The sequence below is a fragment of the Vicugna pacos genome, chromosome 3 (assembly GCF_048564905.1).
Source record: "Vicugna pacos chromosome 3, VicPac4, whole genome shotgun sequence".
NCBI lineage: Eukaryota > Metazoa > Chordata > Mammalia > Artiodactyla > Camelidae > Vicugna > Vicugna pacos.
Genome location: NC_132989.1, coordinates 98275778 through 98295931, shown reverse-complemented (window position 1 = coordinate 98295931; position 20154 = coordinate 98275778). Strand labels below are relative to the sequence as shown.

The following is a 20154-nucleotide window of genomic DNA, read 5'->3' as shown; positions in this document are numbered from 1 at the left end:
AAGACAAATTTTTAAGAGTTGTGGGCCAATGCCTTCTCCAGGGGACCCAGCCCTATCACCTTCAGATCTTGGCCTTGAATTCAGGGAGGAAGGACCCTCCCTAAAAAAAATGGAGGGGGCATCAAAAAGAGTAGATGGGACCAATGAAAGGTGGGAAGAACTGGTGATAAGAGGGGTTTGAAGAGGTCAGGACCTTTTGAAGCCTTCTGATTTACAAGCAAGACACACTGAAACCTAATATTTATTGTGCACCAATGATGCAAGGCACTTTACATGTATTTTACTTGTCATTAGAGTCACGTATCATTTTAGAGGTTTGGAGGCTTCTGGTGTCTCTGGAGAAGCAGGAGTATCTTATAAAAATTGTTCAAGGAAGACTCTGGACTTGGCCTAAGAATAAGAAGTGTTACTTCAGATTTCCAGATTTCCCAAAACAGCTGGCCAGAGATTACCAAAAAAAACCCCAAAAACAACAACAAAATAAAACAGGTTGTAGGTTCAGGAAAAATGCATATACAAGCAATTACACTTGAATGGAATGTTCACTAAGCCTAGCAAACCACAAGAGGGTCAAGAAATAATAAAAAAAAAATTGTGGAAGTATTAATACTTATCAAGGATCACTGCAAAAATCTTAAGTCACTTCTCTAGGCTAGGCAATTACCCATTTGCATTTGTTCAGCACCTTGTAGTTTCAAAGCACTTACACATATATCAATTCACTGGATTCCTACAATTTGGAGATTATGGGACAGTCCACAAACGCAGGCCCACTGTGCCCAGGGGGAAACTGAGGGTCTAAGAATTAAAAGCAGTTATCCTAATTCTTCTCACTAGTCAAGGGCAAGCCTGGGAGTCAAGAACAGAGCAGTCTTCTGTTTCCCAATCCAAGGCATCTCCCTATGTCTCTGCTACTCTTAATAAGTACTTTCATTGAAGTCAGTAATTTATTTTATTGAAACCATTTGCAAATCTGTCTTCTATATAAACAGGATGCTCCTTGAGGGGAAGTTTTTCTTTGTAACCCCACCACCAAGCAAAGACATTGGCATATAGGTGTTCACTAGTTGGACTGAACTAAATCTGTTTCCATCTTATATAATAGGATATAGATTTTAAAAATTAAATGAGAAGTTCAGTTCAGTGACGGAACTGAAATTTAAGCTAAATTCTCAAAATGCTATTTCTGACCTTATTTTGTCAACATGGTATAGAACTGTTTAACAGTTACACTTAAGAAACTGGAATTAGAAAAGAAACCAGAGTAAAAATAACCATTAGCAATTTATATGCAGTCCTTTAATTTTCAGTCCATGCAGAAGGTAGAGGGTAGAAGAGGGGAACAAAAAGTTTACCTACACATTATCAATCAACAAGAATAACTTTGTTCAAACCATAAGCAAAACAAAAAGACAATCTATAGAATGGGAGAAAATATCTGCAAATGATGCGACAAGGGCTTAATTTCCAGAATATATAAACAGCTCATACAACTTAACCAAAAAACAAACAACCTGATCCAAAAATGGGCAGAAGACCTAAACAAGCAATTCTCCAGTGAAGACACACAAATGGCCAATAGGCACATGAAACATGCTCAATATTGCTAATTATCAGAGAAATGCAAATCAAAACCACAACGAGGTATCACCTCACACCAGCCAGGATGGCCATCATTCAAAAGTCCACAAACGATAAATGCTGGAGAGGGTGTGGAGGAAAGAGAACCCTCCTATACTGTTGGTGGGAATGTAGTTTGGTGCAGCCATTATGGAAAACAGTATGGAGATTCCTCAAAAAACTAAAAATTGACTTATCATGATTCAGCAATCCCATTCCTGGGCATATATAGCTGGAGGGAACTCTAACTTAAAAGAATACATGCACCCCAATGTTCACAGCAGCACTATATACAATAGCCAAGACATGGAAACAACCTAAATGAATATCCATCGACAAATGACTGGTTAAGTTGTGGTATATTTATACAATGAAATACTATTCAGCCATAAAAAATAAAATAATGCCATTTGCAGCAACATGGATAGACCTGGAGATCATCATTCTAAGTGAAGTCAGAAAGTGAAAGAAAAATACCATGACATCACTCAGGTGTGGAATCTTAAAAAAATAAATAAATAAATGAACTTATTTACAAAACAGAAACAGACTCACATAGAAAACAAACTTACGGTTACTGAGGGGGAAGGTGGTGGGAAGGGATTAAACTGGGAATTAAGAGATTTGCAGATACTAACTAACTATATATAAAATAGATAAGCAAGTTTCTTCTGTATAGCACAGGGAACTATATTCAGTATCTTGTAGTAACCTATAATGAAAAAGAATGTGAAACAAATATATGTATGTATCTGTATGACTAAACACGTTGCACACTAGGAATTGATACATTGTAAACTACATTTCAATAATAAAAATAAGTATAAATAAAATAACTTTGTTCTTAAAATATAATTCACAACTCCCTACAGTTCAGAATGCTAAAACTGTTCCTCCTACTACTGAACTACAAGTCAAATTCTATTACCATAAAAATTCCTATCAGAGAAAAGGATCTCTAAACTTCAGCTAAGCACAAACTTACGTATTTTCAGTATTGATTTATTTTAGTATTTCTCAATTTTTTCATTATTGTTCCCTAAAGGAGCTTTTCAGACTTTTTCCCCTAACCACAACCTCCCCCATTACATTTTAATAAGATGGCCCATTGTATATTTGTTTATATACTGTACATGTATCTATGCTTTACACTTAAAAGGAGTAAGAAAAAAAAAATGGAGGTAGAATTTTTCATCACCACCCGCAGAATCATTTCTCCCTCCTTTAGGGATGACATCACTCTCACTGAAAATACATGATTAACTTAATAAATATTTACTGAGTGGTAGCTATATGCCAGGCTGAGCTAAGCTATTCACCATGGAAAAAGTCTACAATGGCAATACAATTTAGTTTTGTAGTTTACTATAAGAGTTTTGACCCAGAGAACTAAAATGAAATGGGCTTAAAAATAGAGGTCTTCTTCCTAGTGTTTGTACCTCATCAAGGGCTGGGCTCACTAAACTTTTGATGAATGCATGGAAGTTGTTAGCATTCTACATGGGACAGTTTCACAACCTGTAAACGTCATTTAGCAAGATGACCAGGCTACAGAAATGTCAGCTTCCTATCTCTAACCCCACAGAACTGAACATCCAACTCACTGCTACCTGAAACCTGCAATTTTCGGAAGTCAATTTTCCAGAGGAAACAAAAACACAAAACACAGCAAAAACGAAAAACTTAAACCAAGAAAGTTTCTAGTAAATTTTATATTTCTGTCACTAAATGCTTTGAGTATCTGGTGAAAGATATGTTCTCTTTCTCCAGAAAAATACACACATACAACTGCACTGTTCAAAGACTTTCTAAACTACATCTGTTGACTCCAATTTAAGAACTCCTCCATTAAAGGAATATATAAACCATATACAATTTAAGTTTAAACACAAAAAGTTTGAAATTTTTTTCATTTAAAATTTAACTTTTTAAGCTTTAAAGTCTAATTACCAGAAGCATTCTTTCTGATAATATAATGTATGTTAATATTAATTGTATTCTTGTAGATCAGCAGTTTACCAAACAACAAAATAGATGAGGTAATATGAATAAAATAACAACCTATTATATATATATACACACACACATATACACACACATACACACACACCTGTAATATCTAAACTGAAACCTCATTATTTACTAGGCTACATTATGTATCATACAATGCTATTAAAACAGGCTGCAGTGTTTCAGGCTTTGATTAGAGAAACCTAAAGCCACTAACATCAATTTCAAAATGAAGCCAGGCCTCCACCTTTGGCACTTGTCACTACACTTATTAAATGGAAGAAACACAGGGACAAGCAGTCTCTTTGTGCTGCTTCACAAGGAGACTAGCATGAAAATAAAATCCCCTGAACAAAGACTATAGCAACTTTGAATGATACAATTTACCCTGATTAACAGCAGAAAAATTATCCTGATACAAAGTAGGAAAAATTTGCTTAAGCATAAAGGAGTGCTGGGCCAAAAGTTTAACATTACATAACAAGACAAGCACAGTATCTTTCGGGTCTTTTGAAACTTACACATAACTGACACTTTTTATAACAGGTTATTTCTTTAAACATCAGAAAAACTCTCCAAATATTTGATCAAAATTATTTCAAAAGTATAATTCTAAAAGATAGTCTCAAATGAACATACAGGAATGCTCAGTTTAAAATTAATACATATCAAATATTAGTATGACTTATAAAATGAATCATTGAATATTTTGGCCACACTGTGAAAGAACCCAAAGCACTGAAAAGTGATTTCACTAATTAAAATCTTATTTAAAAAGTACAATCAAGTGGTTCAATGAACTCCAAAAACAAATTTTTGAGATCCTTAGATCTCATATGTGTGTACTTATTCTTAAATACACCTGAAAAAATAGGTGAAATTGCAAGCCTTTCAAAAATATCAACAGTACATAATTTGTATTAAAGGACTAACAAGATTCCAAAACTCAGTCTTTATTATGCTGTACTAAAAATCTTAGCACATCCTGAAATACTGAATATGTGAATTTCTCATTAAGAGGTTTGATATGCAGAGATGGTATATATTACTGCATGTATAGAAAGGAGAATTTTTTTAAAAACAAGTTATCCATCTTGATAAGCACTGTATTTCAAAGTAGCAACCTTGGGAAACTTACTCCAAAAATGGAGCACATCTTTGAGATCAACCTCTGAAGCCAGTCTAAAAGCCACACAAAAGTCAGTTCCATCATTTTAGTTAAACTTAACTATTTTACCCTAAACGTGTATTATCCAGCTCAAGCACTTTATTTTTCAAGATGCAGTGTAAAATTATCGCATTATGGCTCTTTTCTGCAAGCATTAAAAACATGAGTAACTGGCTATCTTTAAAAGGGGACTTTACTAGAAGGTTCTTCAATTTACAAAATTGCAAAATGTCTGGAAAATCAAGATGGAAAAAAGACAGCATCAAAGGGCTAGGGAGAAAGAAGCTAAAAGAACTAAGTCAGAGAACAGTCTGATCCACAAGACACTCCTCTGATAGGTCTCCAAAAACCCCACAGCCTGCTCTGCTCTCAAGATCCAAAGCCCCAAGAGAAAACGTCTGACTGGACAAGTCTAAGTCTGACTGCACCACAAAAGGAAAGGGGTAAATGCTTCAACAGAGCATCCTGGGGCTACACACATTAAGGAGAGCCCAAAAAGAAAGACAAAACCTGGGGAAGATGTGGTAGAGAGTAAAACAATAAATGTCTGCAACAATCCAATCAGATCCACGGGAGAGGACTATGTCTCTCCACTTCAGGGAGCTCTGAGGCTCAGAGAGTTCAAATAACACGTAAAATAAAGGACACACCTCCAACCAGGGCTACACTGCCTATTCCACATGTACACTCTAAATTTACCTGGCCATTTAAAATAACTAAATACAACTTTAAAGCACTAAGATTTGCCACGAATGAAGGTATTTCAAAGTATATGACACCAGTTATTTCAGATAATTCTCAATGAGGCATTCTGAAAACACTCTACTGCAAGTCTCTATGGAAAAATCAAATAGGTTGGGGAAGGGAAACACCTGGCTCTTTTGGTGCCCTTCCCTCTCAAACACAGAGAATGCGCTAATTATTTGGAAGTTGAATTCAACTTTAAACCTATCTGCCACCCTTGCTGTGGCCTCCGAAGATTCACTTCAACACCTATGTCCTCTGCCCAGACCGAGCACCAGAATTCCCAGAGGGCACAGGCACCTGTATTTTAGTAAAAGCCAGAAAGGAAAATCATTTAAAAAAAAATACATGAAATGAAACCCACAGTAACTTCAGAGTCACCCCTAATAGGTAATCTGAAGCCAGACCATCTGCTTATTGGCAGGCAAGCTGAGCCTTCTGTTCAGTAAAGGGGTGAGGGGGAGAATACTAAATTCAGGATATACATCAAAATAATTATTTTCAATGTTGTAGATTGTATATGTGTTAAAAGTAAGTTATAATGCAATGAGAATGAACAAACGACAACCTCACACAATACAGATGAAGCTCACAAACAGTGCTGAATAAAAGACACAAATCAAAGTATGAAAATGGGCAAAGTTATTCTATGCTGAATTCTGAAGTCAAGTGAATGGTGACCCTCGAGGACCAGGAAGAGACTGGAAAGGAAATCAAGTGGGGCTTCTGGAGAGCTGGTCATGTTGTTTCTTGATCTAGGCGCTGGTTTAACAGGTGTGCTAAGTTTGTGAAGATTCTTCACACATGTGAACTTTTCTGTAGGCTTATTATTCAACAAGAAGTATTTTTAACAAGCCATAAGTCTCAGCATTTTTAAAAAGTCAAACTAATTTCACCATTTCACAACTTCTTCAAAATTTTTCTTGATTATTTTGATTTCAAATAAGGTTACGTCACATATACACAAAATGTGTCCATTATGAATGACCTAACCTTAAAATTTAGCTTTTAAATATCTTAAAAGCTATCACTAAAATGGATGCTAAGTTAAAATAAAAAGTTAAAGCAATGAATTTATTAAGCTGTGTTTTATGGCTAAAAAGTTTAGAATTTGTTAATATTCAAACTTGTTAAAATTTAGTAAGTTAAAATCTAATATTAACAAGCATAAATGCCTAGAACATACATCAGAGAGTAATTCCTGTCCTATGAAAAGAGTGATACAAGTTGAAGACACGGGGGGAAATCTCCTAAGAAGAAAAACATGAATAGGTAAGTTGCCAGGGCTAGTTATTAGGTAAAGATGTGAGGACAGGGGAAAATATACAGGTTAATCCCTAAAATCTAAATCTAAAGCAATGTAAAGTCCCAGCCCCACCCACCTCCACTTCAGCTCCCAGGATTCAACCTGCAAAAGGGAGGGAAAAAAAGTTTCCCTATGTGGTTGCTGAAGTTAGTAAGAAATGTCTAGAATTAGCTAGCGTCTGGACCTTGGCCATAACACGGAAAGTATAGTGACTCTTGACACAAACACAATAGATGGTTTCAATTACCTACCACCAAATAACTTTAAATTGTCTAAATTTTGTTAAGTACCATTAAGCTTCAACAAATAAATCTTTAAATAATCTTCATGAAAACCAATCACAGAAACTTAGCATGTTAATATGCCTCTGTTTAAACATTTAAAGTAACACGTACTTGAAAAAACAAAAGTACTTTTCCACCATAATTTCTCATTTAGTGACTCAGAAGTCCAAAAGCTAATTTTGGTTTTAACTTTAAAGTTTTAGTTTTACACAAAGAATGTAAGCACACCGAAGTCTCAAAAACTATAAAACCAAAATGTTCCCTCAGGAATAGACGACTTGTTTTCTTATTCCGCTTTTTTCTTGGGGGGGTGCAGGGGGTTTGGGGGGGAGGGTATTTTCTATAATGTTACTTTTGTCCCAAAGGAAAAAGATAAAGACTTGAAGAGAAATGTTTACTACCAAGATTCTAAATTGCGAAATCTAAAAATAAGTTGAATATATTCTAAAATCACATTAGTAGGACATTATACTTTGTTTTTCCAAAGAACAAAAAGAAATTTCACACATAGCCTGCTTTCATCATAACTCAGTAATTAAAAAACTGGAAAAAAAAAAACTGATACCGGGCCCCTTTCATAGCCAGAAGGACATCAACTTTTTCAAGTGGTCATCAGTAAAACCTGAGCAAATTGAACGCCCAGATATTGCAAATACACTACACATTCCCATCAAGGTAAAACTTAAACTCAATAGATTACTAAGTATCAGGAGTACACAAACAATCCATATGAAACTCACCTATTTCTGGTAAGTTTTGGTGAAAAAAGACTAAGCTGTTTTAATAAGAATTAAGTATTTTTTTGCCCACCTCTGTGAATTGGGAAAACTTTATTTTAAAAAAAATCAGGTATTTTTTGTATTTGACTCAAAATGTGCTGTCTGCAGTTTCCATACGGAGATAAAACAAACGTCTGGGACCCCAGACCATACATTGTATAATATCCATTCATCTGTCCGACCCTCTGCAGGTCATAAAGCATATCTAGCAAAATGTTAACTATAGAACCTAGGAGCTGAGTATATACATGTCCATTGTAGCATTTTTCTCAAATTCTCTGTGTGTCAACATTTTCAAAAGATACTGGTGTTAAAATAATCGTTTCAAAGTCAGAGTAAAAGTATCTATCGAAACTTTGAGCCCTTCCATCAAATCACAAACCTAGCACTTCAAGCACCCCCACGAAAAAGCTTTTAAGACGGCAAAACTTCTTTCTTGAGAATACTGATAAAATGTAAAAGCGATGCCAAAAATTCTCACCCAAACCAAGTTTACCTAGAAAGTCATTTTCCCGGAGATTTCAAGAGAATTTTGCTGGATTTTTAACTTTATCAGGAAAACAACTTTTGCCTCCATTACCATTTCACTGACATTTTTTCAAAATTCCAAACCGTACACCTTAAGTTGTGTTTTCTTTAAACCCCCCAGAAAGCAGATCCGTGGACCCCTCCCAGGTCCTAAAACCTGCAGAGCCCCTGACTCCGGGGCGTTGGTGGCTCCGGGTGTTTCACTCTAACTCGCAGTCTCCAGGAGGGAACTGTATATACCCTGGGGTCTACACGGGTTAAACACGCGGAAAAAGAGCGAGGAAGAAACAGGCTGCCGGGCAGTCAAAATGAAAAGAGTGACTGTGAAAGGAGAAAGGGAAATCCAAGAAATCTGTGCGGGGAGGATCTGGAAGCACTGGGCCAGCTGGGCGCTCAGCTCGGAGGGCAGACGCGCGGCGCCGGTGGCCGGGCTCCCGCCTGGCGCCCAGGCCCCGCGCCGGCCGCCCCCGCCCTGCCCGCCGCGCTCGCACCTCTCGGTCCTTGAGGCCCAGCAGGAGCACCTCCTCCATCAGGGTCAGCCGCGTTTCCTTGGAGTCGCCCTTGTCGTCGTCGTCCTGCTCGTCGCGGCGGCTCTGCGCGTCGTCCTCGCCGTTGCCGCCGCCGCCGCCCGCCGCCCGCTCCTTGTCCGCGGCGTTGCGGGAGGCCTCGGTGCGCCGCTGCACCAGCCCGGAGCTGCGCTGGGTCAGCGAGGTCATGGCTCCCGCCGAGGCACCGCGCCGGGCCGACAGGGACGCGGGACCGGCCGGGTCTCCCTCTCGCTCCCTCCGCGGCCCCCGACCCGGGCTTCCGTGTTAAACCCGGGCGCTGGGGCGACCTCCGTCGGCAGCGGGGCCAGTCATGGGGAGACGGGCCGGGCGTCGGCGGGGCAGGCGAGGGGCTCGGTCCTCCCTGCGGCCGCGGCCCCCGAGGCAGCCAGAGCTCCGAGGCGGAGGCGGTGGAGATGGAGGAGGAAGCGGCAGCGGCGGCGGCGGCGCCTTTCCAATATGGCGGCGCTGGCTGACGTCACTGGAGGATGTGGCACGGGCAGCGCGGGGCGGGCCCGGAGGGCGCCGGAAGCGTCCGGCTGGGTCCCGGCGGGCCGGGCAGAGGGCGGGACCGGACGAGCACGATGGCCCTTCCCCCGGCCCCCGGGTCTCCGCGGGGTTCACCCTTTCTATGCGGTCCCTTCGTCGCCCGGCCTGCGCGGTCCCCCTCCGGTGACGTGTCCTTTTTCTGCCCGCCTCTCCCTGTGCTCCCCGCTCCCCAAGAAACCGGGGCTGGAACCAGGGACTGGCAAGGCCCCCACGAAGCGGGGCAGCCGCGGCCTCGCCAGGGTGGACCCTGCTCGGCCTCCAGCTGTGCCTTTAGCACCCCCAGACACCACCGTCTTCGGAATCGAACTCGATCGGCGCTGCAGGGACCCGCCTTGGAGTCCAGGGTCCCCACGAGACGCTAGAAGGACTTTGCTCACCGCTGTAGTGGGAGGGAAGAGGGCGCGCTCTCTGCCCGGATTCCCAGACCCTCCAAAAGGGGCAACTGCCTTTAAATGGCTTGAAAGTGAACATTGAGTGCTTCTGGGTGTATTAGTGTATGAAAAAAGAGGTTAGAACAAATTGATTAGTTTTGTTTGTAAAGCCTTGTTCCTCACTCCCGACTTGTAAAAATCACAGGGCGCAGTGAGTACAGTTAGTACTGCACATACCAGTACGCTCGACCTTAACGAACTTTTTATAGAGACAATAAACCGGTTGGGTTTCATGCCACGTCTTTGTACACATTACATCTCCTTCAATGTAATTGCTAGGTTAAATCCTCTTGGCGTACTTGACAGTTTTGTGCCAGTTACGTTGAAGAACAGATGTCAAACCTGAAAGTGGAATTTGGAGAGCCAGAAGAATGGAGCTTATAAGTAAAACATTACCCAAAAATGATAGTGTGTCATCCGATATTATTTAAAATCAACAGTGACCACAGACTGGTTACAGAACGATTTAGGTAGGAGAGATATTGTAACAGGACTTAAGCTATAATAAGCGATAAACGGTAAACTCTTCCCATCCAACATTCTGGCTAGAGTTCTTCCCCTTCCACAAACCCATTATCCAGAACTCACACTTCACCGTCACCACCCGGTGCCCTAAAAAGTGAGAATACTAAATCTCTTGGGGTGGGGAGGAGGGGGCAGGGTGAGCATAAGATAGACCCTCCTTTTTTCCTATCTTTTTGGACAAAGGTCAATTTCACCTCAACCAGTTTTTCACATTCACATCCTGTTCAGCTTTTTTTTCCCCCATCTTTCATCTCTCTCCCTGTTCTTTCCCTAATAGTTTAAAACATGTTTCTTTTTAAAAGAAATACAATTATTTGATTAATAAAGTCAAATACATCGTTTAAAACAATGTAAAGTTAGATATAGTAAATATCTTCCTTCCAGCCCTGGCCCTCTTCCCCTAGTTGTTCCTCCCTCCCCAGATGATTTTGAAATATGTCAACTAATTCTCTGATACTCCTCTCAAAAGGTGAAGCTTAATTCCCCTCCTCTGGCATGTAGGCCAAACTTAGTGACTCTCTTCACCTATAGAATGTGGCAAACATGACTGTGTGTGACTTCTTAGACTAGGCCACGGTCTTTGCGGGTTGTTCCTTCTCCCTCTGTCTCTCTCAGATCATTTACTCTGAGGAAGGCCAGTTGCAACCTTATGGAGAGGTCTAGTTGGGAAGAAATTGAGGCCTCCTGCCTAACAGCCTTGTGAGTGAGCTATCTTGGAAGTGTCTCTCAGGCCCAGCCAAGCCTTAGGTAACATCTTGATTGCAACCTCATGAAAGTCTGAACCTGTATCCCCAGCTAAGCCATGCCTGAATGGTTATAAAAAAAAAAAAAGTGAGAAAATAAACATTTGTTGGTTTTTATGCTGCCAAGTTTGGAATAATTTGTTATACAGTAATAGGTACTAAAATACTTAGGCACATACACACACGTTTAAATGTCTCTTCAAGCAAATATGAAAATATGTTTTTCTTACCTTTTCATGCCAGTATTAGCACATTGTACACATTGTTTTGTATCTTGATTTTTTTCACTTAATTGATGTTGGAGAGCTTTCTATATCAATATTAAAGAACTTCTTCATGATTTGTTTCAGCTGCTTCATATTGTATTGTATAAACATACCTTTTTTTTTTTCAGTCAATGCCCCACTGATGGACATTTAGGTTATTTCCAGTCCTTTGCTATTATAAACAATGCCATAATAATGAATAGCCACACGTTTTGTCCACAAAAATAGATGCCCATTGTCCTTCTATTCATGCACCAGTACCACACTCTTGAAATTATTGAGACTTTACACAACTTTGTTGCTTTTTTTTAAGAGTTTTCCTAGCATTTTTTCCTTGCTTATTTTCCACAAGGAAGACTTCAAAATCACCTTTCTCTATGGAAAGAAAAAGGGAGGGAAAGAAAGGAGAGAAGAAGGAAATAAATGATATTTGGGGACTGAAATACACATTCCTAATAACAATGACTATGTATGTATTGACTGCTGAGGATGTGCCGGGCACATTTTCCAGTCACCCCCCCACCCCGGAAGAACCTCGCAGACTAGGTGATGCTGCTGTGCATGGACTCCAACCGCCTCCTGCAGTGCGGCCTGTCAACGCCACGCGTCATGCCCAGGCAGGTCAACCTGGTGGACAAAAGTTCCCCTTTCTCTCTCCAAAAGGGTTGTTTTGAGATTGTTTATACAACTTCTCATGGCACATAGCTACAGCGAGCTCAACAACACATTCTAGATATGGCTCTCCCTCTTTCATCCCTCCCTCCCCCTCTCCCTTGCTCCTGTTCCTGGGAGTTGTACTCCATAAAAAAAATGAGTAGCACAGAAGCCTTTGTCTTAGGCCCTGCTTCCTGGGAATATCAGACTGAGACAGCCATTTTACTTGTAAAGAAACTGAGGTTCCAAGAAGTTAAGTCATCTGCCCAAGATAACACATCTGGCAAATTGTAAGCCTGTATAGGTCCCTAATCCAATCATTGAACATACGTTTATATGTATACATATTTGCTGTACACCAGGCACCATACTGAGCAACGAGGATGTCATAGTAAGCTAAAAGAGACAAAGTCATAGCTTTCATGAGGCTCTTTAGTGAAGGGCACAGACACTAAGCAAATCATCACACTAATTTATGAATAAATTGAGAAATGCTTTGAATACATTTGAATGCAGAAGGAATACAGTACTAGGAGAATATGTGTTCTCAAATACATGAGAAACTCATATTTTATCTGGGACACAAGGAAAACAACTCTGAGGAAGTAGTAAGCCAAAGAATGAACAGAAGTTAACTAAACCAAATTGGGGTTGGTCATTCCCAAGAGGAAAGAGTACAAAGGCCCTATGGCAAGAAAAGTTCATGGGACGATGGAGAATCAAATGGAAGACCGTTTTGGCTGGGCTGAGGGGGAGACTGTTGTTAAAAGTAATAGTGACAGACAAGGGTCAAATCATTCAGTGCTATAAGGCCACTTTAAGATTTTGGTCTCTTTTCAACTGAACACAATGAGAAGCCTTCAAAGGCACTTTTAAATACCCAGTACGGGGAAGGATGGGATGGGTGAGTGTGTGATATTATCAGATTTGCATTTGGAAAAGCTCACCAGATATACTAAGGAGTTTGTCACAAGGGATACAGGAGCCAGTTCATTTTGCAGTAGTAACTTGGTAACATGGTAACTTAATTTTGATCACGGAATGAGAGACAGTAAGATGTGAAAATTTTCAAGAGATACTTAGGAAGTAAAATTGATAGGACTCAAAGGAAGATTGACTATATAGAGTGGGGTAAAAGGGAAAGAGATTTTCAAGGATGAATCCCCACCTCTGACTTGAGTGAGAGTGGACAGGAGAGCTGTTCACTGAAATAGGGACCACAGAGTACTGACCAGACTTGCATGAGTTTATCTCAGTTGAGTTTTTGATAAGCATATGAAACTTCCAAGAGGAGATGCTCTGTGTAAATAGTTGAATGCACATGAGCTTTCTGTTTCAGCCTAATAAAAATATCAAAACACCTAGAAAAGGAAACTATAAAAGCACCAGAAGAAAACTATGAGTAAACTCTTTTATAAACTTGAAGAGGAGAAGGCTTTCCCCCCATAACTCAGAATCCAATAAAATTTTTTGAAATAATTATAGATTCACAGGAAGTTGCAAAATTAGTACAGAGAGGCCTTGTGTACCCTTAATCCAGTATCCCACCAATAATAACATCTGATATAACTGTACTACAATACCAACACCATGAAAGGAATATTGATACAATCCACAGACATTCATATTTCCAGGTTTTAAAGGCCCTTATCTGTGCATGTGTAGTGCTATGCAGTTTTATCATATGTCTAGATTTATATGACCACCATCACAATCAAGATACAAAACTGTTTCAGCACCACAAAGATTCCCTCATGTTGCCTATTTAAGGTCATGCCCATCTCTAACCCCTAGGAACCAGTAATCTATTCTCCATCTCTATAATTTTGTCATATGAGAATGCTATATAAATGAAATGATAAACTAGGTAGTCTTTTGAGTTGGCTTTTTTCCACTCAGCGTAAATTCCCTTGAGGTCCATCCAAACTGTGTGTATCAATAGTTTGTTTCTTTTTATTGCTGAGTAGTATTCTATCCTATGGATGTCCCACAGTTTGCTTACCCATGCACCTATTGAATGATTTTTGGGTTGCTTCTAATTTAGGTCTATTGCAAATAATGTTGCTATGACCATGCTAGTGTACATGGTTTTGTGCAGGCATAAGATTTCATTTCTCTGGGATAAATACCCAGGAGTGCAATTGGGATCATATGGTAAGTGTATGTTTAGTTTTTTTTTCAAACTGCCAAACTTTTTCACAGGGACTGTACCATTTTACATTTTTACCTCCGCTTTATTCTAAAGAACAGCAGTATTATTGAAATAACTAGCAAGGCTTTCAGAAGCATTCAACAATAGTATTTTTATTTTTAAAATCTGGTCAATGATAGCAAAGATTTATTTAACATTATTATATTCCAGCTGTAAATGTCTTAAATGTAAAACAGAAGTAAGTGTCTTCTATATTAATGTTAGACTGAGCTGATGTTAGGTCAAAATTCTTCACTTCCCTATAGTCATATTATAATCTATATCCTTGCCATGGACTGGTAGTGGGTGGAGTATACTCCATCACCCCTTGACATTGAGCTCGGCGCAACGTAGGGGTTGGCGTGTGACTGTCTTTGGCAAATAAGATTTTAGCTGATGTGGTAAAAACAGAGGCATGAAATAAGCTTATGCAGATGAGCTTGTCCTCTCGTCCTCTTGTGCTTCTGGCTATTGCCATGAGAAGTTCTTCTGGCTGCTTTCATGGCCATGAAAACACTTCCTCTGGGCAGTGTGCTATTCCCAGAAGAATAAGAATGGAGCAGAGAGAAATGAATCCACAGCCTGGAGCCAAGCCTAGCCAAATCCAGCTGAGATCAGCGGAGCCATTGTAGCCCCCTGACTGTTGGGGAAATAGATGCTTACTGTTGTATGCTACTAAGATTTTGTGTTAGCAAGCAGCAGTATCTGAGTGATATCAATATGTTAACTCAGTTCTCACAACATCCTATGTGCTCATTTTTACAGAAAAGGAAACCAAGGCACAAAGAGATGAAATATCTTGCTCAAAGTTCCACAGCCTGCCTCCAGAGTCCATGTTCTTAACCAAGACCTCCCAATGACTCAATGATTTTACAGTAAGAATAGCTACAAAGCAGTCTTTTTCGTGAGGACATAAAAGTCCAATGAGACAAATGCAAAGTTTCAAAGATTTAAAATTTTATTTTTGAGGAAGTAATAAATTCACATACTTCAAAAATCAAAATGGATAAAAGAGAATTTGTGCTCCAACCCAGGTCCCCATCTGTCATAGGCATAATTCTAACATGGCCCTCATAATTCCTGCTGTCCTAGTGTCTATTCTTTTGTGTAATCCTTTCTCCTTGAGTGTGGGCAGATTCTCTGACTTACTTCTAACTACTAGAATATGGCAAAAGGAAGGGGATGATGCAGATGTAATTAAGGTCCCCAATAAATTCGTTTTGAGTTAATCAAGAGAAATTATCCTGGGTGGGCCTGGGATAATCAGGTGGTCCCTTAAAAGTGGATCCAACCCTTCCCTAATGAGAGAAACTTAAGTCAGCTGAGACATTCTCTTGATGCCTCTCAAGACACTCTTTTGAAGAAGAAAACAGCCATGTTGTGAACTGCCTATGGAGAGAGGTAACCTCTAAGAGTTGGTGCCTCAGTCTTAGAATTACAGCAACTGAATTATGCCAACAACATGAATGAGCTTATGAAGAGGACCCCAAGCTCTAGACGAAAATGTAGCCCAGCTGACACATGATGACAACCTTGTGAGACTCTATGCAAAAAATTCAGTTAAGCTGTGCCAAACTCCTGGCCAGTGGAAATGTGTGTTGTTTTAAGCCACTGAATTTGTAGTAATTTGTTTTGCCATAGATGCAACTAGGTTGAAAATAAGGATAATAAAAAATACATCATGCAAACAGCAACCATAAAAAAGCTAAGTAATATCAGACAAAATAGCCTTTGAGACCACACACACACACACACACACACACACAAAGTTACCAGAAGTACACTCTCACATTTATGGTCAATTGATTTTCAACAAGAGTGCCAAGACAATTCAATGGGGAAAGAAAAGTCTTTTCAACAAATGGTGCAGGAACAACTGTTTATCCACACACAAAAAAATGAAGTTGAACCTCTGCTTTATACCATATACAAAAATTAACTCAAAGTGGATCAAAAGTCTAAATGTATAGCTAAAAATGTAAAATCCCCAGCTGAAAACATTGGCATAAATCTTCATGATCTTGGATTAGGCAATGCTTTCTTAGATATCACTCAAAGGATAAAACAAAAAAAGATCAATTGAACATTGTTAAAAGAACACTATTAAGAAAATAGGCTTCAAAGAACACCGTCAAGAAAATGAAAAAACAACCAATTTTTTTATGAAAAGTTTTTGTAAATCATATATCTGATAAAGGACTTGTATCTAGACATATAAAGAACTCTTACAGCTCAATAATAAAAACACAAATAACCCAGTTTAAAAATAGGCAAAGTATATGAAGAGATATGTTTCCAAAGAAGATAAAGAAATGGCCAATAAGCAAATGAAAAATTGTTCAATATCATCAAGGAAAAGCAAATCAAAGCCACAATGAGATACCACTTCATATCCACTAGAATGGCTATAATTAAAAAGACAGATATTAATAAGTGCTACAATGTGGAGAAATTGGAACCCTCATAATACTTGTTAGAATGTAAAATAGTGCACCACTTTGGAAAACCATTTGGCATAAGGTTTAAGCACAGAGAAACCATATGACCCAGCAATTCCATCTCTACTTACATACCCAAGATAAATGGAAACGTGTGTGTACACAAAAACCTATACATAAATATTCACAGCAGCCTTATTTATAATAATGAAAAAGTGGAAATACCCATCAACTGGTGAATGGATAAATAAAATGTGGTATATCCATATCGTGAAATATTATGAGGCAATAAAAAGGAATGAAGTACTGATACAACATGGATAGACCTTGAAGACATTATGCTAACTGGAGAAACCAGTCACAAAAGATCACATATTGTGCAATTCTGCTTATGAGAAATATCTAGAATAAGCAAATTTATAGAAACAGAGAATAGATTAGTGATTGCCCATTAGTGACTGTTAATGGGTCCAAAGTTTCTTTTTGAAGTGATGAGAATATTCTAAAACTAGTTGTGATGACCATTGCACAATTCTGTGAATATACTAAAAACCATGGAATCATACCCTTTAAAAGAGTGAATTGCATGGTATGTAAATTACATTCCAATAAATTTGTTATTAACAAAAGTTAGGGATCTTTGACTTAGGTCTGGCTGGAAGCATGTCCCAAGAGAAAAAAAAATTAGATTTTTTTAAGTGTGCATTTTGTAATAGGTGCTTTTAATTTTTAGGTTAAAATGTTTTGAACAATGTTTGCTCATAGGGAGGTGATGAGAAACAAACATACTTTTGTAATAATAAAACATACTCATATTTTTTAACCAATAAATTTGGACTTGGATTTAAAATTTTAAACAACTGTAGAACAAAACATCTCTGCTTATCTTCATTGAAGAGTATAGTGAGAAAACAAATACTATAAACATCAACGAAATATGCAGACTAGATAAGCTATAAAAATAATTTTAGTTCTTTGTTTATATAAATATCACACCAATTCTAGAATTATATAGTTTAAAGAGCTCTCAAGAGATCAAACAAGTTAACAATTCTCAAATATTTCCAAATGCCGACTCATTGTTCCTGGAAGTCTAGAGAGGCAAGATTTCCGGTTTTACCAGGTAGTTTAGTATCTTTCCACCATGATCATCAGGAAGTCTTCTAAAACTCAAAGTTAAATCCTTAATGATTAGTCTACATGAAGCAGGATACAAAAAGCTGTTGACCAGAGATGAGGCATCTCCTGACTTATTAGTAAAGATCTCTACTGTGATTGGAAGTTTTAAGTCAAAGCAATCTTCTTGGAATTTACTTCAGGTCTAAGTATAATCCTCTACACTCTGGTAGCACTAAACACCCCTCTCTTTTTCTCAGCTCAATGGAAATTGAATAGCTTACTCACTATTACCTAGAAAAAGCCCCTTATACATGCATACAAATTCAATTTGTTCTCTGCCCCACCTTTTCTGAGTAAATCATCCTCAGTTCCCTGAGTCAACCATGAAAATAAATGCCCTCCTGTCTAGAATTTTAAATAAATCATAGTGTGATGAGAAAGAATTGACCTTTTAAATCTGTAGAATGTCTCCCTATTTTCACAAACCATGAATTTTCCTTCTAGGAACAGAAGTTGCTTTCCTGTCAAAGGATTGAAAGTTGAAGCTTCCTGAGCAGCTATATTAGTCTTCTATGCTGTACAACAAACAGGAGACATTTATCATCTCACAGTTTCCGTGGGGAAGGCGTTAGGCACAGCTGAGCTGTATCCTCTACTGTGGGACTCACAAGGATGCAATCAAGTTGTCAGCTGAGCTGCATTCTCATCTGGCGGCTCAATTGGGAAAGAATTGCCTTTCAAGTCTGCTCAGGCTATTGGCAGAACTCATTTCCTGAGGTTTATAGAACTGAGGGCTTCTGTTTCTTGTTGGCTGTTGGCTGAAGGCCACCCTTGGCTCTGAGAGGCTGCACAGGGTTTCTTGCTGAATGAGCTTCTTCAACATTGCTGCTTACTTCATCAAGCCAACAAGGCAAATCCCTGGTGTGAATCTGTTAGCATAATGGAGATGTATATAATGTAACATCATCGTAGGGATGACATCCCATCTCTGTTGCCATATTCCATTGGTTAGAAACAGTCATTAGTTTCAGCCCACACGCAAGAGGACAGGATGATATAAATGAATGAACATCAGAAGATAGGGATCCCTGGGGATCACCTTGAGGTCTTGAATCCTTTTGACATGAAGATGGAGTGTGTGAATGAACAAATTAATGAACAAAATCTAACCTACCTTTCAGTATATTGGATCCTGTTTTTTCTTTATTCATAATTCCTCAGAAAAACGTTTGTAGGAGTTATTGATTGCTGTTTAACAAACCATGTCCCCAAAATAGTGGCTTAAAACAGCAACTATTTGCTCATTATTCCAAGGTTCAGCAATTTGGGCTGGCCTCAGCTGAGCTGTTTTGCTGGTCTCCCACGGGGTCACTCATATGGCTGGAGTCAAACTGCAGCTTGACTTTGGCTGGTTGGCTTAACATGGCCTCACACACATACATGGGAATTGATGCTGGCTCTAGGTCTCCAGCCGGCTGGCCCAGTCTTCTTCACAAGGCATCTGAGTTCCAAGAGGAAGAGATGTTGTACAAGGCTCAGATATTGGACAATATTACCTTTGCCCCATTCTACTGATAAAAGGTGAGCCCAGAGGCAACTGAAAATAGACTTCACCTCTTTTCCTTTCCAGACTTGCGCAAAGTTCAAACCTGAGAAACTTTCAAGATTTACCTGATTGCTAAGTATCCACCCTCATATACAGACCATTTCTTAACTGATTAAGGATACAGTGGCATTTAATGTTTATTTTTGTTAAAATAGTTAATTTATCTTTATTTAAATAAACTGTTATCTCTAGATACCTTTACAAGTTAGCCTTAAATATTGCTAGGTTTATTCTTAATAAGCATTCACCTTAAATATTGCTAGCTGTTTTCTTTTTTCTTTCAACTTTTAATTTTGATAAATACTTCAAAGCATCTAGTGAAGAAACCATAGAAGTACCAGAACAACACCATATAGGTAAAATCTTTTATAACATTGAAAAGAAGAAGTGTTTCTCACCCCCAGTCAGAATCATGAAAGAAAACATTGATAAATATGATTCCATTAAAAAGAAGGGGAAAAAACCCCACAAAGACATGTGGCAAATGGGAAAAAATGGACACAAAACATTAACAGTTCCCAGAAAAACAAGTACAGCTGGCTCTTAAATATGAAATAAAGCTTGACTTTACTAATAATAAAGGAACATTAAAACTACACCAGTAATACCATTTCACGAACTAGATTGACAAGTTTGGTAATATAATGT

The 20154-nt window shown here is 38.8% G+C and overlaps 1 protein-coding gene across 4 annotated transcripts in view; it reads right to left on the bottom strand.

The window, feature by feature from the left end:
• The window catches only part of GOLPH3 (golgi phosphoprotein 3), a 44203-nt gene extending 35048 nt beyond the window's left edge, over positions 1 to 9155 (bottom strand). For all 4 annotated transcript variants that reach the window (XR_012071548.1, XR_012071549.1, XM_072958812.1 and 1 more), the window contains exon 1: positions 8931 to 9155. Coding sequence is in view for 2 of the 4 variants with exons in the window: in XM_072958812.1 (XP_072814913.1) it covers positions 8931 to 9155 (225 nt within the window). In the remaining 2 variants the exon portion in view is untranslated. The remainder of the gene's footprint in view (positions 1 to 8930) is intronic.
• Positions 9156 to 20154: the final 10999 nt, after the last annotated feature.